The sequence below is a fragment of the Mus pahari genome, chromosome 20 (assembly GCF_900095145.1).
Source record: "Mus pahari chromosome 20, PAHARI_EIJ_v1.1, whole genome shotgun sequence".
Lineage (NCBI taxonomy): Eukaryota > Metazoa > Chordata > Mammalia > Rodentia > Muridae > Mus > Mus pahari.
The window spans coordinates 45,056,883-45,084,525 of record NC_034609.1 but is presented as its reverse complement, the minus strand read 5'-3'; the positions used below and the strand labels follow the sequence as shown (position 1 = coordinate 45,084,525).

The following is a 27,643-nucleotide window of genomic DNA, read 5'->3' as shown; positions in this document are numbered from 1 at the left end:
CCTTCCGGTGCTTTCTCCCTAGACGAGTCCTCTGCGCCGTCTGGGGGCCTGGGGCGGGAGAAAAAGCACACCCTTACCAATCGGCCCTGACATCCTGCACAGAAGGACTTGTGAGGAGGTGTGAGCCGACTCTCCACCCGCGTACAACATTCGGGTCTCGTGAAACACGTCGCGATAAACCCATCAGAAGTCACGCCGCGATAAACCCATCAGTAGTCACGCCGCGATAAACACATCGATAGTCCGCAGTGTCAGGATCTTAACGCTCCACGTGCTCTAACAGACCTGGGGGCGGGGCCCGGGGAGGAGGCGGAGTCGCGCGGGCGGAGTCGGGCGGGGCCTTTGCGAACGGACCAACAGCAGCGGCGATGGGCGGAGCCTGGAGGGCGGGTAACGGTAGAAATAAAAGGCCGCGCGGGCGGGGCGGACGCAGACGCACTTCTCAGTACGCGGAGAGCGGCTCGGCCGCGCGCACGCCGGGTATCCAGGCCGAGCCGGGAACGCCGAGAGCATGGCGGTCGCGGGCGCCAAGAGACGCGCGGTTGCGACCCCGGCGACGGCGGCGGCGGAGGAGGAGCGGCAGGCGCGGGAGAAGATGTTGGAGGCGCGGCGCGGGGACGGCGCGGACCCCGAGGGCGAAGGCGTGACCCTGCAGCGCAATATCACGCTGCTCAACGGGGTGGCCATCATCGTGGGCACCATCATCGGCTCCGGCATCTTCGTGACGCCCACCGGCGTGCTCAAGGAAGCGGGATCGCCCGGACTGTCGCTCGTGGTGTGGGCTGTGTGCGGCGTCTTCTCCATCGTGGGCGCACTCTGCTACGCGGAGCTGGGCACCACCATCTCCAAGTCGGGCGGCGACTACGCCTACATGCTGGAGGTCTACGGCTCGCTGCCCGCCTTTCTCAAGCTCTGGATCGAGTTGCTCATCATTCGGCCCTCCTCACAGTACATCGTGGCGCTGGTCTTCGCCACCTACCTGCTCAAGCCGGTCTTCCCCACTTGTCCGGTGCCGGAGGAAGCTGCCAAGCTCGTGGCCTGCCTCTGCGTGCGTAAGTAGGGGTCCGGGCTGGGGCGGGGCCGGGTGGGCGAGAGCCAAGGTCCCTGTGTTTACAGCTCGGCAACACCCATCCCAGCATCCCTCCATCTGTCCATCCCTGGACCATCTCGGCAGTTCCAGGCTAAAGTCACAGGCCCCAGAACCCACGTGTGTTTCTTTAATCCATTCATAGTGTCTATACTTTCGGGACAGCCCTCGTGAGACCTCAGTGGGTCGCGGCTCTGACCCCGCGGCAGGCATCCCGCTTCCCGACCTGAATCTACTGCGTCTCGGGTGAGAGCAATATACTCCCTGCCTCCAGCAAAGTACCACGTGGAGTGGCTGATAGGCCAGTTTCCTGTTTCAGCTTCAATTGCTGACTGGTTGCTAAGAGAGTAATTGCAGTTAAAAAAAAAACAAAAAAAAACCCACTTACGTTCTTAAAACCGGCCTATCAGGAATTAGTGAACTGGCTGACTCATAAGAAAACAGTAGTAATAAATTCGTGTGTGGTAGTGATGGCTGCTTGCTCGTGTGAGATGAGGAGCAGAATCGCGTAAAGCCTGCCTGTCAGTAAAGGACTGAAAGAAACTCGGCTGCAGACTGTGGGTGGGTTTGAGGGGGTCCCAAGATGTGCCAGGTAACAGCTGTTGAGTGTAGCCCTTACGGGGCTCATAGGTCAAGACAGATTGATTTCTGCTTTCTAAAACAGTTGTGTGATTTTTTTTTTAGGACTGGGGAAAATGATCATTTGAAGCAAATGCCACATGACTTGGGGTGGTGGAGAGCAACCTGGAAATAAGTCGTGCTACTTTCAAAATTACAGATGGGTTCAGGCAGCTAAGACAGATGTATGTGTTTGCTTTGAGAGCTGCGATGACAGTGCACACAGAGAAGGTGATGGGGTGGTGGACTAGACTTGGTTGTGAGCCGTGGAAGTCAGGGACTGCTGCTAGCACTGGAGCCGCTGCACTGGAGCCGCTGTTGTATGCCGGTGCCTATTTTGGCTTTCGCCATGAGACGGTCTCCTGCTATCAGGCACAGCCTTCTGGTGTGTCCTTAAATTCTGAAACCACCCACTCTGCTCTGTAGTGCTGGCTGGAGACTGACAGGGTGATGGCCTATAAGGTCTTCTGTTTGCTTGACTCGTGTAAAAATGGTCATAGCCACATTTGGTCTTCAAAAGCGCTGGACTATCCAGGGAGAGCCTGGCCTCAAAGGGGACACTGCATCCTCAGAATTTTAATTGTCCAGTTCTCCTATGGATGATAATCTCCTTCGGGATAAGGAATGTCGTGGGTTCCTTTAAGGTTTTTTTGGTTGGTTGGTTGGTTGGTTTTGAGTCAGGCTCTTGCTATGCAGCCCTGGCTGGTCTGCAGTTCTCTGTTTCCCAAGTGCAGACAGTAAGTGTGTGCACCATCATACCAGGCTGTCATGGCTGTCTTTAAAGAGCCCATACTCTTGTCAAGATAGTTCTGGAAAGCCGGTTTCTGACTTCAGGGTCTAGTGACATACGGGAAGCAATGCTTGCCCACAGGAGGCTGTGAGTACTGAGGGATGCTGGCAAATGTCCTTTCTTTTACATTTGTTTTCAATGTTTTATTTATTTTGCACACTGATAGAGGGCAGAGGACAGTTCTGGGAGTCAGTTCTCTCTCCTTCCACCATGTGAGTCCCTGGGATGGAACTAAGATCTTCAGGTTTGGCCAAAACCAAACTGAGCCATGTCACTGGCCCAAATGTCTTCTTTCTTGGAAAAAAAAAAACAGAACACAAATGTATAATTGTGTTATTCAGCTATGTAGACACGTGGGAGTCAAATATGAGAGCCACACTCCTGTCACCCGACAGCTAATTGGTAAAGTCCCAGTTGGATCTCAGTGGACATCTGTTTTAAAACCCGAGGAAACACGGCATGTCTCAGCTCTTCAGGAAAGCTTCCAACAAGCTTAGCAGCATTTGGGCCTTCCAAGATCTGAGGACAGGGGTTAGCAGGTGCCTTCCACAGGACCTGCAGCAAGTCATGGTCTCCCAGAGAGCTAGAGCTCTTAACCATTGACCTATCTATCTCTTTAGCCCCATGACACAGGGTTTTAAACCATGCCTTAAGTAGCCGTTTTGCAATCTTTTGTGGTTGCTGTAGGTAGAACCCTCTGGTAAGTTCTAGAAAGGACACACCGTGGCCCAAGTTCTGAGTATCAGATCTGTCCATCATCTTTCTGCTGGTGTGGTCATCAGCAGACAGGTGGCGCAGACACAGCTGTTTCTCTGAACCACAGGAATGTGTGCCACTGCCTTGTAGTTGGAAGGAGAGTTCTCAGTAACATCACGACAAGCATCTATAGGAGAGAGAGCCTCGTCTGTACTTGAGAGAGGCAGGATCTAGAACGAGAGCTGGCTTGCCCAGGCAGGAGGACCCCAGAAGGTTCTCTTGGAGGTCCAGATGCTCTTCCAAGTCTGTAAAGGCCTGGGTGCTGGCTCTCGGAGGATTGTGCTCTGAGGAGAGAGTTTCAGTGTGTCAGGGAGTGGCCTGTTCCTTCTCGAGGGCACTTCTGGGGAACATAGTGTTCCCTGGCTCCCATGCCTTCGGAGAGGCCCGAGGAAGCACTGAGAGTCAGGCTTTAGGGTAGAGGTCTGGTGTCCGTGGGCTGAGTCTCTGGAGTCCTCAGTGTTTGTCTCTCCACGTTTCCTTCACCCAGTTAAGACTGGATTGGGAAATGACTTGGGTCCGGAATGAACCCACTGGTAGTAAAGGTGCACGCCATCTACCTCACAAGGAGTCTGGATCCCTCCTGCAGCCTCAGGCCTGGTGCGGCAGCCTGGAGTGGAGTCAGTCCTTCATGAAGATTGGAAGACTCCACGTTGTTCTTGATGGCCGTGGGCCCGTGTGAGTGAGGCCTAGGGTATGTGGCTTGGTGTTTGTTTTTGTTCTGCTTTTGAGACAAGACTTGTCTGTGTAGTCCTGGTGGTCCTAGAACACACTTTGTAGAGCAGGCTGGTATTGAACTCACAGAACTGTTTGCCTCTGCCTCCAGAGTGCTGGCATTAAAGGTGCATGCTCATTTTTGCCTAAGTGAAGCTTGGGTGCTGTCAACTTGCCCTGGAGCCCAGTGGTTTAGGAACATGTCTACTGCTGTGACAGATACCATGGCCAGAAGCAAACCTGGGGAAGGGTTTTGCTTCACTCTCAGCTTGTAGTAGTCCATCATCAGAGCTGACGCAGAGGCCGGGAGGTGCTGCTCACCAGTTTGCCCCTCGTGCCTCGCTCAGCGTTCTTTGGGTTTGTTTTGTGTGTGTGTGTGTGTGTGTGTGTGTGTGTGTGTGTGTGTGTGGCATCCAGGATCACCTGCCCACCCATGTTGGTGCTGCCCGCAGTGAGGTGGGCTCTCCACATGAGTCATTCACCTAGAAAATGTGTTGTAGACTCACCCCCAGGTGGCTTAAGTGTCCCTCTACCCAAATGACTCTAGCTTGTGTCCAGTTGACATCAGAACTACCCAGGACACTCAGCCTGGACTTGTCTTGTTACAGAATCTCAGACTGGATCTGAGATTCCGTCTGAGCTGAGATTTATCTCATCTCACTGGGCCGTGGCTGTCTGTGCTGAGGTGCGCAGGAATGTAGCAGCCTAGACTCAGGAACAAAGCCCAGGCAGGCCCTGGGTGGTGACTCGTGCCACCTGTGTCCCCTCTCCAGCCTGTGAGTATGAAGGGTGAGGACTGATGACCAGCCTAAAATAAAACACTGAAGGTGTGCACCCTATCCTGGGTGGAGAATGGGACCCCTACCTGCTCAAGTTTGATCTCAGGTGGCTGAGGACTCCCCTCAACTTCTCAGGAGACGTAGGGGCTGCCTGGCGTGGGCTCCTCAGTGCTGGGGAACTCACTACTCTCTCTATGGGATGAGTCTGGCAGGGTCTTAGACACTCTTAGTTAGCACATGCCTGGAGACCTGTAGCCTGAAATGGTTCCCTTCTAGTGCCAGATCAGGAACATCGTATTTCTGATTTGAGGAAGGACCCTCTGAACTCCACCTATAACTGTGGAATGGGGATCCGTCCTGCCTGGGTGTTGGTGGAGAGCTTTATTTAGCAGATAGCACAGAGCTGATCACACAGAAATGTGTCTGTCTAATTCTGTACTGGGCCTGGTGGACCTGCTCCCTCTTACCAGGCCCACAGCCCGCTTCTGCCTATTCTGTACTCTGCCTGGTTCTGAGTCTCCTCTTACCAGGGAGCAGCCCCGAAGCCCGCTTCTCCATGGAGAACAGGCTGGATGGAGGGAGAAGCAGTGGAAGGGTACTCGCTGTCTCCTCCTCTCAAGTATAGGCGTGGGGTATAAGCTGTGGACTCTTGCTTGGCCCTGCCTGGGTTTCTGATGGCCATTGCCTGGCCAAGCTCTGCTGACCTGAAGGTTAGCAGGTCAGCTGAGTAGCTGCTAGAGAAGATGGGGAGGGGAGTGGGGGGAGGAGGAGTGGGTATGTGTGTGGCTCTTTTGTCCCTTCTCTTCAAGCCACCCCCTAGTTTCTACCCTGTACTGCCTCTGCTAGAGACCCCAGGCCTCCACAGGAGTAGCTGGAGTTTCTGGGCACCGTTGCTACTGTTGTGGCTGAGCTGAAACAAACTCTCTGGTGTTGCTGTGGCCCCGGTGTCTGGAACCAGGGGCTCAGTACAGCTTTGTAATCAGCACTGAAATCGGCTTTTCCAGCAAGACGTGAAAGCACATACACACGGAGCAGACGACACCCAGTCACAGGACCTGGGACCCCAGACATGAGTAGTTCACAGAACCGTTGACCAAGGCGGCTGGGAAATGCGGCAGGCATTTTAAGTATTCCTAACCCTTTTTTTGGCAGGGGGTGGGCATTGAGCAGGGATTATGGATGGCTGGGAAACCCATAGCATGCCCATGATCTCTGTCCAGAAATGGTGGTTGGTGACCATAGTGACCCTGCACAGCCCCACAGTCCCCCAGGCCCTGAGACACAGGTGGGGGCGAGCGCCCTGAGAGCATTGATCATGGCGCATATGCATGGCCTCTGCTTATTTCCTCTGATTTAGCCCTTGAAGTCAACGTAACTGTTCCCATCTTTCCTAGCGAGGGAAGCTGAGGCAGGAGTGAGCTGGGTAGCGAGTGCTAGGGATGCGGTGCTTTGGTCACTGCTTCCAAGAATCTGGTCCGCTAGGGTGGGGACTCAGGCTGCTCAGAGGAGTTCATCAGCATTTAGTTTCCTGAGGAAGGGATCCTCCCGATGGAGTTTGTGGGGGCTGCCCAGTCACCCATTTGTCTTCTTGCCACAATCTCCATTGGGGTGAGCTTTGGACGGGCAGCCCCATCTGTCCACCTCTGGGATGTCACAGGGGTGCCACAAGGCTCAGGGAGCAACAGACTCAGGACCCCCAGCCAGCATGACTAGTCCCAGAGCCTTGTAGATCTTGTGCTGGGTGTGAGAAGCTGCCTCAAGAACAGTGCCCCTGGGCTGGGCAGTGGTGGCGCATGCCTTTAATCCCAGCACTTGGGAGGCAGAGGCAGGTGAATTTCTGAGTTCGAGGTCAGCCTGGTCTACAGAGTAAGTGCCAGGACAGCCAGGGCTGCACAGAGAAACCCTGTCTCAAAAATTAAAACAAACAAACAAAAAGAACAGCGCCCCTGTCCAAGGCCTTGTCCATTCTGCCTGCAACCAGTCTCCCATGCCAGCCTCTGCTACACCCCCTACAGTCTCCCATGCCAGCCTCTGAACACCCCCAACAGTCTCCCATGCCAGCCTCTGACCCTCGACATTTGTTCCTTCCACTGCCCTCACCCAACTGGAGGAGTCACACCCTGCAGCCCGACATTTAGCGGTGTTCTGAGTCGTTGCTTTCCCCGTTGTCCAGCCACATCACATCTGTGTGCCAAAGGGAGACTGGAAGCCTGAGATGTCTCTTTCCTGAGCACCAGCGATGTCTCATTCCTGAGCACCAGCCGTCAGAGCAGCCCTTGGCTGCACATTTCTGTACTGTGCCCACGCTTCCCCTTTGCCAGGGTGTGCTGCTATGTAAAGAATTAGCAGGATTTCCCACCCCACTTCTCTGTAGCCTGTTGTGTGCAACCCGATCCACACTGAGTCACCCTGACCTTGGGGCTGGCCAGCACATGTCATTGCTGAGGCCTTACGGTGCGGCAGCTGCCTGTAGTCAGTATGGGGCCTGCCTTCGGCTTATGTCCCTGATCGTGCCACCAGGCTGCAGGCGTCTTTACTGGGTTCCCTTGGACCTCGTTAGCCTGGTTGTCTGGTAGGATTCAGGGCCACAGAGGTGGCTGAGCCAGCTCTTGACTGTGTCTCTTGAGCTGTGAGTCCCCCAGGGCAGGGTGGGGTTGGTGGTCAGCACCACACTGGGTGCCGGGTGCACACCTGCTGAGCCCAGAGTGCTGTACAGTGGTGTCCTGGGTTGTTAAGCCTACTCTGTTGGCAACTCCCCTAAGCCCAGGGATTCCTGGCTTTTCTCCCTGCACCTGCTGGACATGATTGAGATGGAGAGGTCTTGGAGTCTGTTCCTAACAGCTATGCACCCCATTCAGCAAGTTTATTGTATGATCTGCTGTCCATATTTCAAATACTCTGGAAGGTATACACCCATCCTACACCTACGGCTAGACTACTCTAATGCTGCTTTAGGGACATCAAGGTTAGCCCTGTGGCTGGGCTGTGGGACTTAGAGATCCTGGTGCCCCTCCTCCCCCAGGAACTGCTGTATGGTGGAGCAAGCATCACCTGCTCTTTCTTGACAGCTTCGCTGATGAGGGAACTGTGGTACCATGTGTAGATGTGAGAGTCTGCCCTTAGCTGGTGACGAGGGTCCCATACACTCTCACAGAGCGTTGCTCCTGTGGATGCTCAACACTGCAGTAATCAGATCAGTAGGGGACCACAACACCCCAGGCGTGGGGTTTAAGCCAGTGGTGGCAGTGGTTCTGCAGAGTAGGAGAAGAGGCTAAGAGGTGTCAGATATCCTGGGGTTTGGGGGGGTGGAGTTACCAGAAACTCTCGCAACCTCTGTCTTCAGGGACCTGCTTCAGAAGCCTTGGGAAGCCACTAGGAGTCAGTGGGAGTTTTGGTTAGCCCAGGAGGTGGGTATTTTGTTTTAAGATTTATTTATTTCATGTATATGAGTATACTGTAGCTGTCTTCAGGCACACCAGAAGAAGGGGTTCTGAGTCACCCTGTAGTTGCTGGGATTTGAACTCAGGACCTCTGGAAGAGCATTCAGTGCTTTTAACTGCTGAGCCATCTCTCCAGCCCCAGTGTTTCAACTTATTAAGCTGATGTTTTCTGGCCTGTTGAAAGGATATACCAGGCTTGTTCGAATAGTCAAGACACCTGCACCCCTGGATCTGTCTGTGGTTGACTAGTGCTCAGCGTATATGAGGCCTGAGTCCCACCCCACACCGAGAGGAAGATAATGGAGAATCCATATAGACCTGAGGATGGGGCACAGGTGTGGTGGTACATGCCTGAGTTCAAGGACAGCATCTATAGAGCAAGTTCTGGGACAGCTTGGGCTACACAGAGAAACCCTGTCTCGAATTTAAAAAGCAAAACAAAACATTGAAGACTCCACAGCAGCTACCCTCCTCTGTGAAGACTTAGGGATCACACCCTCCAGGGTTCCTGACCTGTGTGGCTACATGCATTCTCAGGAGCCCGGGAAAGGGGTTCTAGAGAAGTCACCCATTGTATCTGAGTGGGCAGCCTGGGCTAATAGCCCCAGCATGTGGGAGCTTGCTGACCTTAGAGGCTCAGCTCTCTTGGACTTGTCTGGGTGGGAGCGCCAGTGATTGGGGGACCAGCATCTGGGGAGTCTGTCTGCTTAGGATGAGTAGTGGGGTGGCTGGCCACCTGGTTATTGCAAGACAGATCTTGAACCTGCCCAGAGGCTCACTGGGGCTCTTTTTGGGCTCTACCTGAGAGACTCAAGTGGGGTACCTGAAACACCTAGACTTTAAGGACTTAGTCAGAAAGCACTACTGATGTAGGGAGTCCTGCGTCCGTCAGTGGAATCCCTGCGTGTGCTGACGGACTCGGTTCAGATGGAGCTAGGATCACCTCCAGACGGGTCATCTGAGCCCACCCAGGCTCAGGCTTCCGTCCAGTCAGTGGGCCAGGGATAGATGCACCCTGGGGGAACCAGCCCAGCCATGCTTCCTTGAACCAGGGAAGCCACCAGCAACTTGCTCTACCCTGCCCCAGGAGGCCTGGGAGACTTGGTAGGAGAGTGTGGGCAGCACCAGCCGCATGAGCTTCTACCTCCTGCCCATTGTGGCGAGGCAGCAGTCCCGGCAGCCATTGTGGCGAGGCGGCAGTCCCGGCAGCCACATTTGGCCCTTTAGGGAAGAGATTCTGGTGCCTGGTCAGCCGTGGGTCAGGTGGTGTCAGGGTGAGCCTAGGACTTCTTCCATGGCCGGAGCACTGTTCTGCTGACAGTAAAGGGTCTCTGCACTCTGTAAAGTGTGAGCCGTGGAGCCCGAGTGTCCCCATGCAGGCGGCTGGGATGAGAATGAACCTTGGGAAGGGCATCATTATTAGGCCCGTGGGCTGAGGGTCTGACCTGCGCAGCTATCTGCATCCAGTAGGAGGCTCTGGGCTTTTTATCTCACGGGTCCAGCTGTTAGCCAGCACAGCCACATATATCTATTGGTGTCACGTGGGGAACCCCCAAAAGGACCAGCCTTTCACCTTCTACGCTAAGGCCAGGCTATCCCCTTGTTATGGCACAGTCCTGCTGGCTTTGTCTTTGGTGGGGAGACAGTGGCGAGGCGGCGGATTGTCTGGGTAGGGAGCTGAGGTTCCTTCCTGTCAGTCTTCTGACCGCCTCTCATGACAGTGTCTTGAGAAGGCCAGAAACCCCTGCACCCAGATGAATTCATTCATTTATTTCAAATTGTTTGGTTTTGAAAAATGGGGCTGCGGGGGATAATAATCCCTTGTTCGCTTGTTCCCGAGTCAGTGAGCATTACCGGTTCACCACCTGCTCTGGCTCCTTTGTAAGAGACATGAAAGTATAGAGTCCCTTTTGTTCTGTCTTCTTCTGATGTCAGGAGAAGTCGTCAGCTAGGAAGAAGTTCAACCCCAGTTGCTGAGGCCCATGCTGGCCCTTCTCTGTCCACTTGGCCCAAAGTCTGGGATCCAGGCCTGGTTTTGGCCGGAGAGAAGCTGGCTTGGCCCAGACAGGGCAGGGTGTTTGAGTAGCAGAGGGGCCTACTGGGGCAGCGAAGATAGTGGTTCAATACACTGCTCCCTTCCTGAGAGGTTCAGAGAGCCATCTCATACAGGGTGGCTCAGCAGAGGCACAGTTCTTGGAGCCCAGGGCTGTGTTATACTTTCCCTTAGAGATCACAGCTGTCAGGGCTTAGGCTGTAGCCACACCCCTCCTGCCGGCTCACCCCAGCCAAATGGGATCTGGCTAGTGATGCAATCTGCCAGCTTCTTGCACCCAGAAGGCAAGTGTGTGGGGAGGCGGGATCAAGAGAGGCTCGGCTGCTCTCTTGGGTGTCTTTGTCAGCACCTATAAGGAAATGTGGGACTGTCCAAGGAAAGCTGTCAGTTGGTGACCTGTGGGGGAAGGGACAAGGGTGATGGGGAAGCCTCTCTGGGGGGTGGGGGGCCGTGTTCATCCCACAGTCTCCTCACTCCTTTACTCTGGGAGACATGGGAGTTTTCAAGCAGGTCACTGTGGTGGCAGCGGCCGCGGCAGCAATAGCAGCTACGCAGGCCTGGGAGCTTTCTCTCGGCTCGTCCCAGGCGGTGTTACATCAGCTGGAGCTATAAAGGGGAGGTGACTCAGTGCAAATGAGTGTTCTGGCTTCCTGGAGGTAAAGCCACTGCTGTAGCCTCCATCACCAGCACCGGGAAGTCTTCCTGCTTCCCTTCCACCTGAAGTTTGCCATGGCCAGATAATTAGTGCAGATTCCTGTCTGTGGTCTGTTCACCAAACTGCATCATGACATATAATTAGTCTGGCTGCCTGGCGTCTGCAAGGCCTGAGTCGCACAGCCTTTGTGGGAGTTGCTCATTAGGGAAGCAATGAGCTGCTCCCTCTACATCCTGGAGAAGTCGGGATTCTGGTAAACTGGGGCCTCTCAGGCTGTACTGGTTAATGTTTGACCAAGGCAAGCCAGGAACCCCCCCCTCCCCCATGGCGGAGGCTCTCTAGCTCTCTTGGGGACAGAGCTGTGGAAACTGGGGGCTCTAGTGTGGGAACACAGCTGCTACCAAGGTGGCGAGGTAGGTGCGCTCGCTGGTTTTACAGTGTTTTCATCTATGTTTACACAGAGTACAGTGTTGAAACCCAGTTCCTCACTCCACAGACAACTAACTGCATATACTTGCCAATGTCTCGGGATTCCTCAGGGGACCAGGCAGCACTGGTAGTTGCTTCCTGCAGCCCCTCCTGGGCCCCTGAGGACCTGCCTTCATGCTGTGTGGTTCAGTTGCTCAGTTGTCTACAAAATATTACCTGCGGTTCATGTTTAATATATGGTGGTCAAATGGCAGTGCAGTGGGACATGTTCCTGTTTTGTCATGCCCTGAGCCCACCTGCAGCCACATGTGAGAGCACCTGTTCCCCTCAGTTCCCACCTGCAGCCACATGTGAGAGCACCTGTTCCCCTCAGTTCCCACCTGCAGCCGGTGCCCACCTTGCCCCATTGTCCCCCTCTGCCTCCCCTGCTTTCACCAAGCCTGAGAAGGTTGTCTTTGAGGAGAGGCCACTTTACGGTTTACAGTGCTGTGCTCGACCCTAGCTCTTGCTGTCCCAGGATTAGGGGCCATCCCCCAGGCTGTTTGAATTTCATTTGAGTCTGCACTTCCACAGAGTGGATACACACAGACAACAGCAGATGAAGGGGTTCTGATGGGGGGAGTCCCTACGGAGGCAGAGACCGCTGAGACATGAGGAAGCCTTAGCTAGGCATGGTGGCACATGTCTAATCCCAGCACTCAGGAAACTGGAGTGGGTGATCCAGAGTTTAGTGCCAATGGGGCTACAGAGTGGAACCCTGTCTCACCAGGCCAGGTAAAAGGAACTGGGCCTGGTGGCACAGGCTTGTCATCCTGGCACTCAGAGGCTTTGACCGGAGGAGCTTGAGTTTGAGCCCAGCCTGGGCTACACAGTAAAACCCTGTCTATTTAAAAAGAAAAAAGAAAAAAGGTCACCGCAGGCTACCCAGGGCTGCCAGGATCAGGCTTTTTGGAGAATTGATGTTTCTAACCTTTGACCCTGGCCCCAGAAAACCAGCTAGCTTTATCAAAACATCTCTCCGAAAGTCAGAGCCCACGGGGAGGCAGGCAGGGCTTTGCCTCTGTGGGATCCCAGCCAGTACCTGACCTTCTCTGTGCTCCGACCCACCCGAGACGGGGTCGCCTGCCCTGTGGGGACTCACACTGCTCTCTCTCTCTGTCCTTTCCCTTCCCCACAGTGCTCCTCACTGCTGTGAACTGCTACAGTGTGAAGGCTGCTACCCGTGTGCAGGACGCCTTCGCGGCTGCCAAGCTGCTGGCCCTGGCCCTCATCATTCTGCTCGGCTTCATCCAGATGGGGAAGGACATGGGACAAGGTAAGCCCGTCGGGTGTGGTACCTTCTGCTGTGGGGTAACGCTGCCTGCCCCCTCGCCTCGGACATTGAGTTGGCCCCAGGGAAAGCTGAATGGTGCAAGAAACTGAATGCCAGACCAGAAAGCCGAACAAAAGCCTTGTCCCGAGCTAGTGCCCAGAGCCCAGCATCAGTTACCAGGAACTACAGAGGAAGCCCCTGGTCCTGGTGTTGCCCTGGGCAGAGACAGCAGGGACCTAATTCTCTGGTTCATAGATGAGAGCAGACCCAGCGTAGAGTTGGGTTTATGCTGAGGTCTGCCTCCCTTTCTGACCTTTCTGTGTGTCTGATAAGTTCCAAGTGCCTAGGTACAGGAGACTATGAGCTTCCTCCACAGGGCAGCAGCTGCTGCCTTCCTTATGTGCCAGTCTTCCCACCATGCTAAGGCCTCCTGACTGGACTGAGTGGATGGGAATCGGGTGACTACTGTCTACCTGTGATACAGTGTAGTTGTCCCTCTGCCTTCCCTCTTGTGTGGAGCCGCACTCCACAGACTTGAGGCAGCCTAGGAACAAGGATGCACACAGTGCTTGAGGAAGCCTGAGATGTGGGGCCTGCCCTCCTGCAGGGGAGGGCACTGTCTGCAAAATCTCCACATCCTCCCTATGGCCTTATCCAACCGACTGTACAGTTTATGTGTGACTGGAATCTTTGCCACTGTGCACGAGGTGATGGAAATCCTGGAGCATGGCCTGGGTGGCGCTTCCACAGCTGCGCCTGGTCCTTCAAGAATATCTGGCAGAAGCTGGGCAGTGGTGGCACACACCTTTAATCCCAGCACTTGGGAGGCAGAGGCAGGCGGATTTCTGAGTTCGAGGCTAGCCTGGTCTACAGAGTGAGTTCCAGGACAGCCAGGGGTACACAGAGAAACCCTGTCTCAAGAGAAAAAAAAATAGTGTCTGGCAAGGATATCCATGGGCTTGTGAGCTGCCCACATGGAGTCCAGCAGCAGAGTGGGCCAAGGCCTTTGCTGCTCACATCTTAGAGGGCTCCATCCAGTGTCTTTGCAGATGCTCTGGGAGGCCAGGCCTCAGACACAGAGGTGCTGGCCAGCTGCCAGGAAGGCATGGCGCAGAGCATCACCCGGATGCTGCAGGGCGTGGTCCAGACCTGTCTTCTGGGCAGAGGGTTCATATGCTGTGTCACAGCCCTCACACTGCCAGGCACTGGAGAGCTGGAGATAGGAGTGCTGACAAGGACTGTATTTGGCTGCCATGCTGAGATGCGGTGAGGATCGAGGCCTAGAACTTGCTGTTAGTGAAAACAAGCAGAGTGGGACAGCAGAGCTTTTGTCGGGCCTGAATGCACAAGCACGCCCCACACCCCAGCAGTTCCTTTCGGAGCTCCAGGACTCTGTGCAGTGGCAGCAAAATTCCTGTGTGTATGGAGGGGGGTGGTGGAGGCGTGGTGTCTGCCCGGTGGGTGCCCTCTTGTGAAGGACACAGGGTGGGAATGCCGGCCCCTCTTGCTTGCCCACCCTCATTTCCCATTGGGCACAGAGTCCTTAGAAGACCGTGGTGATCACCAGGTCCTTGAAGGCAGAGACCCTGGCTCTGGTCACGCACGTGAGCTTGCTTTAATGAAACCTCTGTGGGTCTGGGAACAAGGTGGCCATTCCCATGTGACTCTGAGCAGCTTCCTCATTGGCCGCCCCTGCCGCCCAGGCTGTTTCCTTCCTTCCTTCCTTTCTTTCTTTCTTTCTTTCTTTCTTTCTTTCTTTCTTTCTTTCTTTCTTTCTTTCTTTCTTTCTTTCTTTTCCTTTTCCAGACTATTTTATGTATGTGAGTACACTGTCACTGTCTTCAGACACACCAGAAGAGGGCATCGGATCCCATGCAGATGGTTGTGAGCCACCTTGTAGTTTCTGAGAATCGAACTCAGGACCTCTAGAAAGGAAGCGGTGCTCTGAACCGCTGAGCCATCTCTCCAGCCCCACTCAGGTTACTTTCTCATCAGGGAGAGTGCTGAAGTCTGAGTGTCACTCACTCTGCCCTGCCAGCCTTCCACAGAATCTCTGCAGCCCCCAGCCCCCTCCACAAGGGCTGCAGAGAAGACAGGCCCTGTAGTCCAGAGCTCGTATGCCAGCTAGCCACAGATCTGTGAAGGAGGGACTTGCAGACAGCTAGATTAGGCTCTGACGCAGGCCCCGAAAGCACTCGTAAGCATCCCTCCCTCCCTCCCCCCCCCCGTGAGGAGATGCTTTGGCTGCCCCTGGTTCCTAGATGACCGCAGAGAGCTCAGCCTGACCTCACGAGTTGTCCACATTTAGTCCTGTGTTTTCAGAAGTACAGACAGTACCCAGACTGGCATTAGATCTGATGAGCTGGGACTGGACTTGAGTGGGAGTGGGTGAGTTGGCCACTGAGAGCCTAGAGGACCTGAAGTAAGAGAGACAAGTGACAGACATGTTGGGCAGGGACTCTACTGCCCTTGACCCGCTATGTCCCTTTCTAGTCAGTTGGCCCCTTGCCAACAGTACCCTGCAGCGGCTATGGCTCGAGATCAGACTGTTCCAAAACACGAGTGGGTGCCAGGCCTTTTTCTCAAGGCCAGGCGTGGGAGTGGATTCTGGAAGGTTCTTTCTTGTGACTGTTAATTGTCCTGGGTCACCGGAGAGTACAAAGTAGCTCTGTTGTGGTTCTGCTTGGGATGCGCCTCACAACAACAGGGTACACTGACGTCCCCAGGCTGTCACAGGTTGTAAGGATTGGAGATGATGGTGTCCCACAGTGCCCAGAAGAGGGCTTTAATGGCTGACACCATCTGTACAATACGAGGCAAGCTTAATTCGCCTGAGCTTGAGTGAGTGGTCACCTGCTTTGTCAGTGATTGTGGAAGGAGGACGTGCCCCATGTATGCTTCCTGGGTCAATGGTCAACAGCTACAAGTGGACTCCTCAAATGTATGTTAGCTATGTCCTTTGTCAGTAGGTGACAGTGACCCACACTTGGCTCAAGAGACTAGGCCTGACCCACAATTCATCAGTTAGTGAGGTGCCCTAGGATCAGAGAGGTGAGATGTTGTGTCCTGGATCCCGTAGCTAGGGGGGGATGAGGGCGGCTGGGTCTTCCTGTGACCATTACTGAACGCAGGGTTGCAGTGCTGAGCTGGAGTGCTGAGGTCCGGCTGCTTGCTGCATTGCCTTATGGGGAACGCTGGTAGACAAGATCTGGAATGGCGGGCAAGGCGGCCTGGTCGCTCTTTGAGTTGAGGTGCTTCTGTCAGCCTTCCTTCTGTGTTCTCCTTGGGCAGGAAGTCATCCCCTGGGGCCTCCTCGCACAAGAAGATCACTATGTCAGAGCCTCATCTGAAGTCCCTATCAGAAGAACCCGTAGGGGTTCAGGTCCACATGCAGACACACTGGAGTCAGGGCTGTAGCACTCCAGCTGCTCTGCCGTCCCGGGGACGCCTGGGGACGCATTAGGGGAGGAGAGTGTCAGCTCTTCATCTACTTCTAGAGCTGTCTTTGGAGAGGTACCCCAGGTTAGCCTTAATTCAATTGGGGGACTTAGGGTATAGATTATTGTGGAGTAACGTCTCAAGCTTCGGACATACTAGGACTGCCTGAACCTCATGCCTAAGGGCTCTACACAGCTCCTCAAGATGTATGCCAGGCTTGCTCAGTCCTCCACGCGCCCGCCCTATGCCCTGGTTACAGCAGTGTCCCTCCTGGAACCCTCAGAGCAGCAGGCCACATGGCCTCCATCTTCTTGTGGCCACTTCATCTGTTTCCTGTATCTGAGTAGAATCCTTGTTGGGCCTAGAACCCAATTGTGCCACCTAGCAGTGTTTCATCTGCAGAAGCTGCCTTTACAGCTAAATGTGTCTGAAGAAAACTGGCCGGCCCACAGCTGACTGAGAAGCGCGTAGCCCCAGAACCTGTAGGAGGACAGAAAGGAGGCTCAGCACAGCGCTGTTCCTGGGTTGCAGTTGGCTGTAGGGTAGTGTGGGTTGGTGAAATACAGTCAGCCCCACAGGACCAGAGTGCCTGAGGTTTCTTCTGCTTACCAGCTCGCCTGGGGCCCTGGCCTCTACCAGGACACAGCAGCCTGGAGGAGCCTCTGTACTCTGAGTCGGGCTGCAAGACTGGCCATATCCTGTAGGTAGGAAGGAGTTCAAATTTGTGTTCGTCCCCAGCACGCCTGCCCCTCAGCATCTGTGTGTGCCTCACCAGGCCTCTGTCAGGGAAGCACAGGAAGGCAAGCAGGGCAGGAGGCTTTAGCAGCCTCCTCTCCTCTGGGCAGGTCCCCATGGCCACACTTCATGACAGGTGTCTTTGGGATGCTGTTCCCTGAAGTCCTCTTCCCTGGGCTGTGAGCATCCCCACCCCAGTTACCCCAGCTCTCCAGAGAACTCTGATGTATGGTTTTAGGGCTGCACCCTGCTGGGGACTCTGCTTATACATAGCTTCTCACAGCAGTCCTGTCAGCCCTATGGAGAGAAGTGTTTTATGACTGAGAAATGGGAGGCCTGCTGACCAGGCCCCACCTGACTGACATGCCCAGAGTGGGAGAAGGGGCTCTAAGGCAGTACACAAGCCCAGAGGAAGGGCAGCAGTGTTCCAGAGGCCATAGCATGCTGGAATTGTCTGGTCCCAACAACCTGTGCCACTAACACTGTAAGGCCCAAGGGAGCTGCCTTGTATAGATCAGACTGGTGGGTACGGCCACTCCCTCAAACCCTTAAGCCACCAAGGTGGAGCTGCTGTCCAAGGGTGACGGCACTGTGGGGTCACCTGTGCGTCAGTCAGCTTGGGAACAGCTCAGGGGAATCTGCTGTCCATTCCATGGTGCCTATGGAGACAAAGTCAGAGGTCAAGGAACCCGTCCTGGGCCAGTGTCCAGCAGAGAACCACAGTCGCGGTGTGCCAGGCGCTGCTGCGGCCCAGGCTGAGTGCCATAAGCCCTGACACACATCTGGGCTTTAATCCTCACCTCCGTCCTCAGTGGGAAAAGGAGAGTGGGGATTTGAGATGGGTAGACTGGTCCAAAGCTGAGTCCCTGGCAGAGAACCACCTGCTGAGGGGATGGAACCAGCCCTCCTGCCCCTGCCAACACCCCAGGCTGGATAGAAAGCAGGCGTCCTGCCCACTGTACTAGACTTCGCAATCCGGGGATCATTTCTCTGTGCACCCCGACATCACTCTCCAGAGGTCTTCTGCAGTACTAAGGTCCCCAAAGGATCGCCCCAGCCTCGTGTGTTCTGGGAATAGAGCCACTGAGATTCTCAGGCTGGTGTCTTGTCACAGCCGCTGCCGTTCTTTGAGGCAGAGCCGGGAGCTACTCTGCCAGGCTCCACACCATCATCTTGGGTGACGGCTGCACTCACGTCATGATCCGAGCCTGGTGTTGTCCACAGGGCAAACACCGAAGTGTTACATGAGCCTCAGGACTGAACGTATCTCCTCCCAACTTGGAAAACCTCACACTGCCCCAAGCTTGTGTTCTGTTCTCGGCTAGACTGAGGTCATGTTACAGAGTCGCTGTGGACTCCAGGCTAAAGCTGTCTCTGTTGACTCAGGGTGGGTTCTGGTCACCATCCCAGGACTCTGGTATTCATTATTCATCCCGATCCCTTAGAGGGTCACAGCATGGTGGAGAGTCAGCCTTGATTCTAACGTAGCCTGGCAGATCCTCAGGTCCTGCCTTGGTGTGGTCTGTGCCTTGGTTTCCCAGCTTATGGGAGAAGTGCTACCCAGAGCAGAGACGTGTGGGTTAGGCCCAGTGCACGTAAAGGCTCTCCTTGTTCGAAGCATCCCACTGCAGAGTATGAGGGGAGTGCCCTGCGTTGTGGGAGGCTCCACCAAAGCGCTTCTGGAGGTGCCCTGTCCTGAACTGCCCTGCAGTGCACACCACAAGCCTGGTGTCTCACTATCCTGTGACCAGGACCTAGACAGATGGGCATGTGGGTAATACCCTTCTTAGAAGGCCAGGCCTAACCTGAGGTGGGTGGGGAGCCCAGGACTCTGTAGCTCAGGCTTTGGAACAAGATCAAGGGACATTCCATACATGCAGAATGCTGTGAAACTGCTGGTCCAGGCTTCCTTCTTAGACCCTGGCACGGGACTGAAAGACATTCTGTGCAGACCTCCATTGCAGGATCTTTTGTTGACTTTGACCCAGGAGTCTGAGTCAGGAAGACCTGGCCAGGCCCAGTGCTGCCACCATAGCCACAACTGGAAACAGTTCACCTCTGGGGGTCACACTGCACCTCCAGTTTCAAGGCGCCTTACTCCTGTTGGCCTTAAGTCATGTGAGCTGTGTTAATGCTGTAGCTGTCCTGAGGGGCCCAGAGTCACAAGACCTACCAACTAAAAGCCCCACAGGTAGGTGACCTGGGTCTGTGGAGAACTAGCCACCCACCTTGCTGGTGCCCAGATACCTGGTTTCCAGTCTGGCATCTTTAAGTAGCTTTCATAAGCTTGATGAAATGAGCCATCCCATAGATATGGTAGCCGAGCCTCAGGAAGGGCGTCCTAGCAGCCCAAGGACCACCCAGCCTCTACTCCGCTAGCCGCAAGGTCTAGAAAATGCTCAGAAAGAACACTACCTGGAGCCTGGGCTGGGTGGTCATCCGAGTGGTGGACACAGCAGAGAGTGTGCGAAGTGGCCTCTGCTTCAAGCAGGGTGTCCCCAGGTGTCCTGACCCTATCAGTTCACCCTGTCTTCATTCTTGGGTGTGTTTGCTCACACATTTGGGGTGGGGCACAGATCTGATCTGAATTCTTCCCACTTCATTCCTAGCAGCCCCTGTCCCAGGGTCTCCTGAGCTTCATAGCAAGGGGCCAAGGTGTCAAGCCAAATCTCCATGTAGCTGAAGGTTAATGGGACCACCTGCAGGCCACATAGGAGCATCCTGCCCTGTGTCAGCAGAGGCTCTAGAGCCGGTTCCTCCCGGCCAGGGCCTGTCCTCAGTCTGCAGAGATCTCGTGGGTTTCTAGGGAGGCCATAATCCTCTAAGTGGCTGGGGAGTGTAGGAGGCGGGTGGTCAGGTCAGATGGCCCCGCAGGTGCCTGCATCTCGCCGAGCTTCTGTTTCAGTATTTTGCTCCAGAAACACTCCAGAACTTGTGTGACCTCTGTCCAGGTCCTCTAACCAGTTTTGTTCTCTTTAATGCATTGCAGGGGATGCGTCCAACCTGCAGCAGAAGTTGTCTTTTGAAGGCACCAATCTGGACGTGGGGAACATTGTGTTGGCCTTGTACAGCGGCCTCTTCGCCTACGGAGGATGGTAGGTTCTAGAACATCTTGAGTCCCTTGGCCTGGGAACACATGGTCCTCTGATGTGCTCAGAATCTCTGCTCTGACCATACAGGGGTGATTCAAGTGGGTGGGACCGAACCCAAGAGCATCTTGAAGAGCTGCACAGGCACCTACAGGTCGCGACCTTTATGAGACAGGCAAGGAGATCTGGCTCCTGTCCGCAGTTCTCCTCGGGTGCCCAGCCTGGCCTCAGCCGCCTGGAAAGAGACTTGGGCTGGAGCCACACAGAGTGGTTTAACGGATGGCCTGTGTGCTCCCCTCAGATAGTTGGCAGAGGACAGTGGAGTGAGGAGCTGGTCCCAAGGGTGGCCACTGCCCAGCTGCTGTCACCAGTAGGGTCCCTCGGAGGATTTTCCTGTCCCCTGTATCATGGCCAGTGTTCTGCTGCTGCTGCTGCTGCTGCTGCTATAGAGAGACACCACAACCAAGGCAACTCTTAGGAAAGAAAGCATTCCACTGGGAGCTTACAGTTTCAAAGGGTTGGTCCAATGTTGTCACAGTAGGGAGTGTGGCAGTGTTCATGGTGCTAAAGCAGTAGCTGAGGGCTTCACATCCTGACTGTAAACAGGCAGGCAGAGACTCCAAAGCCCACCCTAGAAGCACAAAAGCCACACCCAGTCCACCAAGGCCACACCTCCCAGTCCTTCCCAGGTAGCCCACCAGCTGGATGCTGAGCATGGAAATCTAGGAGCCTAAGGGGGTGACCTCATTCAAACCCCACCCCACCTGGGAAGCCCAGGGCCCCCCAATGACTGTGTACAGTATGACATACTATTGTCTGGTTTCTAGGAACTATCTGAATTTTGTCACGGAGGAGATGATCAACCCCTACAGGTAGGTACAGAAATGGCAGAGACGTATTTCATTTTGTCTTAAGGTAACAGAGAGAAACTACACACTGTCAGAGCCTGTTGGTGAGCCCTGCCTATTTCTGTGGAAGGCTGTGTCGGGGGCCTGCAGTAAGGATGTTGTAGGGATAGGGTTGGTTCTAGGCCAGAGAGGGGCAGCTGTGGCTCTCGGCCCTGGAGGGGACTTGTCTAAGGTATGCACCTCACAAGTAGGACCGTGGGTGCTCACATTGGGCAGTCTTGGCTCTCTTCAGCCCTCAGAGCCACCAGAAAGATGCTCAGGATTTGAGGGATGGTGCTGTGAGCCGTGCTTCAGCTGTGCACTGCTGCCCAAGTCCAGTGGGCTTATCAGGCCATGTGTGTCTCCGTTGTCTGCCCAGACATGGAGCCACCTGTGGAGGGCAGGGGCCTGGCTCCTCCCCCGGGGTCCGGCCCTATGTCCTGGTCACACTGACATGTCTGCCCGTCCTCTCAGGAACCTGCCCCTGGCCATCATCATCTCCTTGCCCATTGTTACACTGGTCTATGTGCTGACGAACCTGGCCTACTTCACTACCCTCTCTACCAACCAGATGCTGACATCTGAGGCTGTGGCTGTGGTAAGGCTCTGCCCATCAGCTTCTCCTAGGCCTGAGAGCCTGAGACTGGCCTGTCCCCGAGACCTGTGCCCAAGGCTCACCCTACCTGGGAATCTGGTGGTCGTGATTGGTGTCCACTAAAGGGCCACAGAGGAAAGGCAGCGGGGCTTCTGTTTTTGTTTGTGTTGCCTCTGAGTTCATGGTTTATAAATCCCCATCACACCAGGCCCTTGGCAGACAGGCAGCAGCTGTCAGTAAGGAGCCCTGTTAAAGATGTAACATGTATCCCATGGGAAGGGGACAGTGTACCTTATGTGTGCCCTACAACAGGACTCGGGGATGGCCTGCTGTGGGACTCTGTGTGTTCCCTCCTAGTGCAGACCCTAGCTGCAAGATGGCCTGGGCTTAAGGGCTGAGTCATGGGTTAAGCTGCTCCAGAGGCCAGAACTGAGGGCCTGTCTGTGTGCCCCTGTAGTTGAGTGCTCACCCTGTGTTGTGTCTATCCAGGACTTTGGGAACTACCACCTGGGCGTCATGTCCTGGATCATTCCTGTCTTTGTGGGCTTGTCCTGCTTCGGCTCTGTCAACGGGTCTCTGTTCACGTCCTCAAGGTGAGTGCTCCACAGCGCCGCGGAATCCTTCTGTTCACCAGCTTTGAAAGCTGCCTGTTTACCCGTGATAGACAGCTGGTGTTCAATGCTTCGATGACCTAGGAACAGGGGAACTCTTCTGACCCTTTGCTGTTTAGATCATATCGTGGGGGCTAGAAGTGACGTACAGCCCCGGGTTTCTGTCCTTGTTAGCACAAGAGGTCGGGGCAAAGGCCAGGCCCCTCCCAGTGTAGCTGACAACCCTCCCTAGCTCCAGGTGTCTCCCATCTATGTCTGGGTGGTGGGGCCAGGGCTGACTGCCCACTGCTCCATCCACAGACTGTTCTTCGTGGGATCCAGGGAGGGCCACCTGCCTTCTGTCCTCTCAATGATCCACCCACAGCTGCTGACACCTGTGCCATCACTGGTGTTCACGGTGAGTCTGCCACGTGGTCCTGCCTGGTCTGTCCTCACCACTCAGGGTCCTGAGCCTGTGCCCATCGTGCACATGGCTGCCAGGATGGTCCAGACTGCACGACATGAGCAGATTTTTAAGTTCAGAACCCCATTGTGGTTCTAAAGAGATAGCTCAGTCAGTCATCAGGTGATGAAATGAAATCCCTGCCCAGCAGGAACGTCTGCTCAGATAGCACGTCTGCTCCAGCTATGCCAGTTTGCTCTGCCATGCCTGTGCCATGTTAACGGCCTCAGCACACAGTTGGACCATGCTGTTCTCCGTGCCTGTCTGTTGTGTTCTCCCCTGCTGTGTAACAAAAGTCACCATGACTCCAGAAAGCCTAAACAAACATCTACTGCCTCCCACTTGCTGAGTCGGGATCAGGGTTCCTCAGGAAACAAGTCAGCATCACCTTGAGTTTGCTTTTGATAGTGGTGTGGGTGTACTGTGCTTTGTCGGAGGGGTCCCCTGGTGGATATTTTGGTCACTTCTGGCATGGGAGGCCACAGGAGGTGCTAAGTGCAGGTGCCTCACGGGTCCCACCGCCCCTCCTTTTGCATCCCAAGACCTCACACACAGTCACAGCAGTCACTCCATAAAGCAAGAGCCAGCTGACACTGGCGGAGCTGGCAGGCTGCTGTCCGGAGGCCTCTGGCACTCTCCCGCTTCAGCACGGCCCTGCCTAGCTCACCTGGCTCTGTTTTTGGTTTCAGTGTGTCATGACGCTGATGTACGCCTTCTCCAGAGACATCTTCTCCATCATCAACTTCTTCAGCTTCTTCAACTGGCTGTGTGTGGCCCTGGCCATCATTGGTATGATGTGGCTCCGCTTCAAGAAGCCTGAGCTGGAGCGTCCCATCAAGGTGAGTGTTGGGCAGTGTCCCTGCTCAGTCCCTAGGTGTCATTCTTAGAGGCAGGGCTGCATCCAAGGTGCCCTAGACTAGCACGGTGACTGGTCCCGGCCTGGCCTGCCTCCATGTTTCCTTGGCAAACAAGAGAACCTGCCCCCTTATGCGTGAGTTACCGTATGAAGGCAGTCTGCTGGCGTCAGAGCAAGTGTCAGAGTTGTCCCAAGAGACTGACTTATGGTGGCTGTCGGGCAGCAGCTTCTGTTAGCCAGCGTGTTCTCCTGGGCACAAGGCTGACCCAGCCACTCCGTCTTCCTGCCTGTACTCAGTGGTCTCCACCAATAACTCTACCAGTTAGTAGGAGACCCCAACCATGCTGGCTTGTGCCACTCAGTCCTCCAGGCTATGGGGACAGTCAGACCGCCCACAGCTGGTCCATGGAATGCTCACAGATAACCTGTGGGCTTCATCCCCCAGGCACATGGTTAGAGTCTATTCTGCTGAGGCTCTTTACCACAGTGGGAGTCCATTTTTACAACAGTGGAATTCTGGACAGCAGTCTGGCCTCAGCCCAGCTCTGCCTGTGGGGTTATTCAGTGTTGAGGCTGCTCTGCCAGAGCCTGTCTGCCTGGGCTAGTTACAAGCTGTGGCTTTGGGATGAGCATTTATCTCCACAAAGGGTCCTCTGAGAAGGCAGGGCTCCTTGCTTGTTGGTGGGTAGCCAGGCTCTTCCCAGAAGGGCCAACCTGCCACTCCCCCTCTAGGCAGCCATAGGTGGGTATTCCAGCCAGGGTTTCTGTGCCTGATGTGGGGACTGCAGAGCCTACCTCTGCTGCCCTGTGGAAGCCTCAAGAGAAAGCAGGCTAGCTGTTTCCAATCCTACCTATACCGGGTGAGTTTCCAGCTCTTAGATGCTCAGCACTGTGTACTGAGGCCAGAGTGAGGTTGAACAGGACAAGACTTCTGCCCTCCTCAGGCCCATGACAGTTCAAGACAGGCAAGGCAGGTGGCTGGAGACAGTTAAACCACCTGAAGACAAAGGCCCAAGGTCTAGGGAGGTGTGGCTAGGCAGAGGGCACATGCCAGCCACCGGGCAGTAGGTGGGAACTTTCCACTGTAACCACGGGCCATGGGTATGTGGGGACTCCACCAGGAGATCCAGGTGGCCTACATGTCACCATTCTGTCCCAGGTGAATCTGGCCCTCCCGGTGTTCTTTATCCTGGCCTGCCTCTTCCTCATCGCCGTGTCCTTCTGGAAGACACCCATGGAGTGTGGCATTGGCTTCGCCATCATCCTCAGCGGACTGCCTGTCTACTTCTTTGGTGTCTGGTGGAAAAACAAGCCCAAGTGGATTCTGCAGGCCATCTGTAAGTGCACACCACCGTCCATACCAGTAAGGGCGGGAACAACGGGGATGAGGGGTCTTGGGTCCTGCCATGCGCACCCTACAGGCAAAGAGAATCATACTGGGCCTCAGGCTTCCTGGTGCTAGCCAAGGGTTTGCTCACTAGTGTAGTGTGGGCCAGCATTGAGAGTCATGGAGGTACAGGAGTAGACTTGGGGTCCCACCCTTGCAGGTCTTAGCAGGCATTCTGTGGCCAGCTGCCCTGCCAGCTAGCAACTAGCTCAGACACGGTGGCCTGACGACATAGAGCCTGAAAAAGTTGTATCTGAGATGCCCAGCTCAGGCTGATTCCAGTTGGCGTAGGACATGTGTTCACCATGTCCAGCCCCATCGCTTGAGATTTCAAAAGGGTAAAAGGACTGGTGAGAAAAGGCGGACAGGAGCTGGCCTGCAGCTCACGCCTGGTCCTCTCTCTCCCCACAGTCTCTGTGACGGTGCTCTGCCAGAAGCTGATGCAGGTGGTACCTCAGGAGACTTAGTCACGTGTCCTGGGTGCCGCACAGAGAGAGCGCTGTGCCTGCTCCAGACAACTCTCCTTCGGAAGAGCAGCAGCCAGGCCTGTCATCGCCACAGCTTCAGTGAGCACCACCAGCTGCCTGACACAATCCACTGTCCCCAAAAGTCAGGCGTCCACAGTGGCTGTGAAAGAAAACTGGTACGATTTGGTCCCAGAAGGTGACCGTCCATGCATACACAGCACCCAGTGTGAGGCGTGCTGCGCCTTGAGGCCTGGACTTTCTGACTTCTGGGGACTGCCACATCTGGGCTTTCTCCCCTGTGATTTTTGTTTTGTTTTTTTGTAGCGTGCATTTGGGTCAAGTTTACACTACCGAGATGATTATTTTTTAACAAAACAGGGTAGCAAGGAGCAGGAGATGGCGTGGCCGCACAGTCCGGCCCTAGTGTGGGAACTGCTGGCCACAGGTCTTTTCCGAAGGCTGTTGTTCAGTAGCACAGAGTGCCTCAAGGGGACCGCATCACTGTCACCAGGTCAGAACTACTGAGACTCGCACATCACCTGTTCCACTGTGGACTTTGACTGACAGATGGATGATACATAGCTAGCTTGGGCTTTAGTTTTCTGGGACCCTAGAAATGGAACCCCAGCCTTTCCAATGAGACAGAGCCCTAACAAGTGGGTCACTTGTTAGGTTGTAAATGTAGAGCCAACTGAAGTACTGGCCCCATATGAAAGATCTCTGCAGCCATGACCCTAACAGCGCCTGGCTGTGTCGGCTGCGGGGCCGTACGCTCTGTGCACACAGGCTAGCTCTGCACATTCATGCAGCAGTGCCCTGACTCTCACACTCCCCGCCCCAGCTCTCCCAGAACCAGACTAGCACCATGATGGCTCTCCCCTCCACGCACCTGGTCTGCCCCTGTCATTCTTGAGACAGCTAGCAGCATTCTGTCAAAGTCACCACCGCCCCCTTCAGCCCCCCCCCCCAGCCATTGTTCAGATGAATAGGCACCAAACACCCCTCTGCTCTCTGCCACCTGTGTGGTGTGACCACTCCAGCTCCCTGAGTATGAAAGCCACTGGCTACATGTGTGGGACCATCCTGCAGCCTTCCCGTTGTGCTCTGGGAGAGACAGTTGAGTCCAGCCAGCACATCACTGAAGCAGCTGATCTGCTGGAGGGACTTAAGAATATATGAGTCCCCTGCTGGCCCCTGCCATTGCCGCAGACCATGGCCTCCCAGAAGGGGTGTCTACTGGAGTGGCTACTATGTAGTTCTTACATAGTGGTGACTTTTACCACTGGCCACCCTGACCTCTCCTCTGTGCTTCTGTGGTTCCCTTTCATTGGGGTGAAGAAGCAGAGGTCAAGGTCAGTGTGCCTCTTGAAGGTTCTCCCAGAGATGGGAACTGGGGCCTCTTCCCTGGAAATGAGGGCAGAGACCCAGTCCCATCTTGGGGTGTGTCTCCAGATACAGCCTGGGTTCAAAGGGCAGGGATTCATGGTGCTGACCCAGGCTCTCTGAGAAGACCCTGTCATTCCTGTTTGTGATGTCCTGAGGACGCCCATCTGTAGGTTTTTGTTTTCAAATCAAGCTCCAACCACCACCATTTTGCCCAGTGCTTTGTATTTTGGTTTTGTCCTAACATGTCACTGCCCTGAAGGACACCTCTACCTGGCCCCTTTCAATGGTCAGTGTCTGAGTGGTGTGTAAAACTGTGTTCCCACCACACTGGGTCCATCTGCTGTGCCACCTGAGATAGTGCTGTGGTTGTAATGTCTTTACTATTGTATTAATGGTAGCCTGTTACATTAGACTGGGGCATAGGGGGTCTGCTGTTCTGTGATGCTTTTTGGTTTGGGGGGGTTGTTTTTTTTAAAAAAAAAAAAACTATTGGAATTCTAAGCTGCTGACTGTTCTGTGTTCTGTGCCAAATTCCCTGTGTAGGAAGTGTCTTTCCTCCCAGCCCACCCGAGTCTCACAGCCATACATACATTCCTCTGCTCACCAACCCCTGAGGGTGACAAGGCTGGAAGGAAGCCATGGGACCAGGGACACATTAAGGTCACAAGAGGCAGAGGGTTCCTGGAAGCCTCTAGGTGGGAGGGGCTTGGCCCAGAGAGAACCCGTAGGCTAATGGTGAGGCTAATTGTTCTGAGAGCACGGCTGGGGGAGGGGGTGGGGAAAGGGGCCCAGCAAGAAGTTTAGTGATGCCAGGTCATCTCACAACACACACACACACACACACACACACACACACACACCCATCTCATAGGCAGGTCAGACTTGGAAACTGGGGCCCACTTCTCTTTGCGGGCTAGCATCTGTGGCAGAGGAAACCTTGAGGTCTTGGAACCCCCTACTGGGTCTTGTCTTCCAAGCTACACATGCTAGCCAAGGGTCCTCAGGGCCAGCCATCAGTTTCCAGATGTCACCATGTGGACAGAGAGTAGCTGTGAAGAGCCGAGGGTTCCGGTGGCAGGTGTGTGTGACCCTGGGTAGCTTCCAGAGCTGAGCACCCGGC

General features: G+C 54.9%; 1 protein-coding gene across 1 annotated transcript; it reads left to right on the top strand.

Moving 5' to 3' along the window:
- Positions 1-437: 437 nt before the first annotated feature.
- Slc7a5 (solute carrier family 7 member 5) lies at positions 438-27,024 on the top strand. The gene is made up of 10 exons (XM_021220248.1): positions 438-1,052; positions 12,496-12,633; positions 19,793-19,898; positions 20,720-20,764; positions 21,254-21,377; positions 21,864-21,967; positions 22,286-22,382; positions 23,117-23,266; positions 24,443-24,620; positions 25,082-27,024. The coding sequence occupies exons 1-10, from the start codon at positions 512-514 to the stop codon at positions 25,135-25,137; spliced, it is 1,539 nt and encodes a 512-aa protein (XP_021075907.1). The 5' UTR covers positions 438-511; the 3' UTR covers positions 25,138-27,024.
- The last annotated feature ends 619 nt before the right edge of the window (positions 27,025-27,643 follow it).

Bases quoted from the DNA above. Each gene is read 5' to 3' on its own strand.
- Slc7a5 (XM_021220248.1), top strand. From the start codon at position 512: ATGGCGGTCGCGGGCGCCAAGAGACGCGCGGTTGCGACCCCGGCGACG. The intron at 20,765-21,253 runs GTAGGTACAGAA...CCGTCCTCTCAG, and splicing joins GAGATGATCAACCCCTACAG to GAACCTGCCCCTGGCCATCA. The intron at 21,378-21,863 runs GTAAGGCTCTGC...GTGTCTATCCAG, and splicing joins CATCTGAGGCTGTGGCTGTG to GACTTTGGGAACTACCACCT.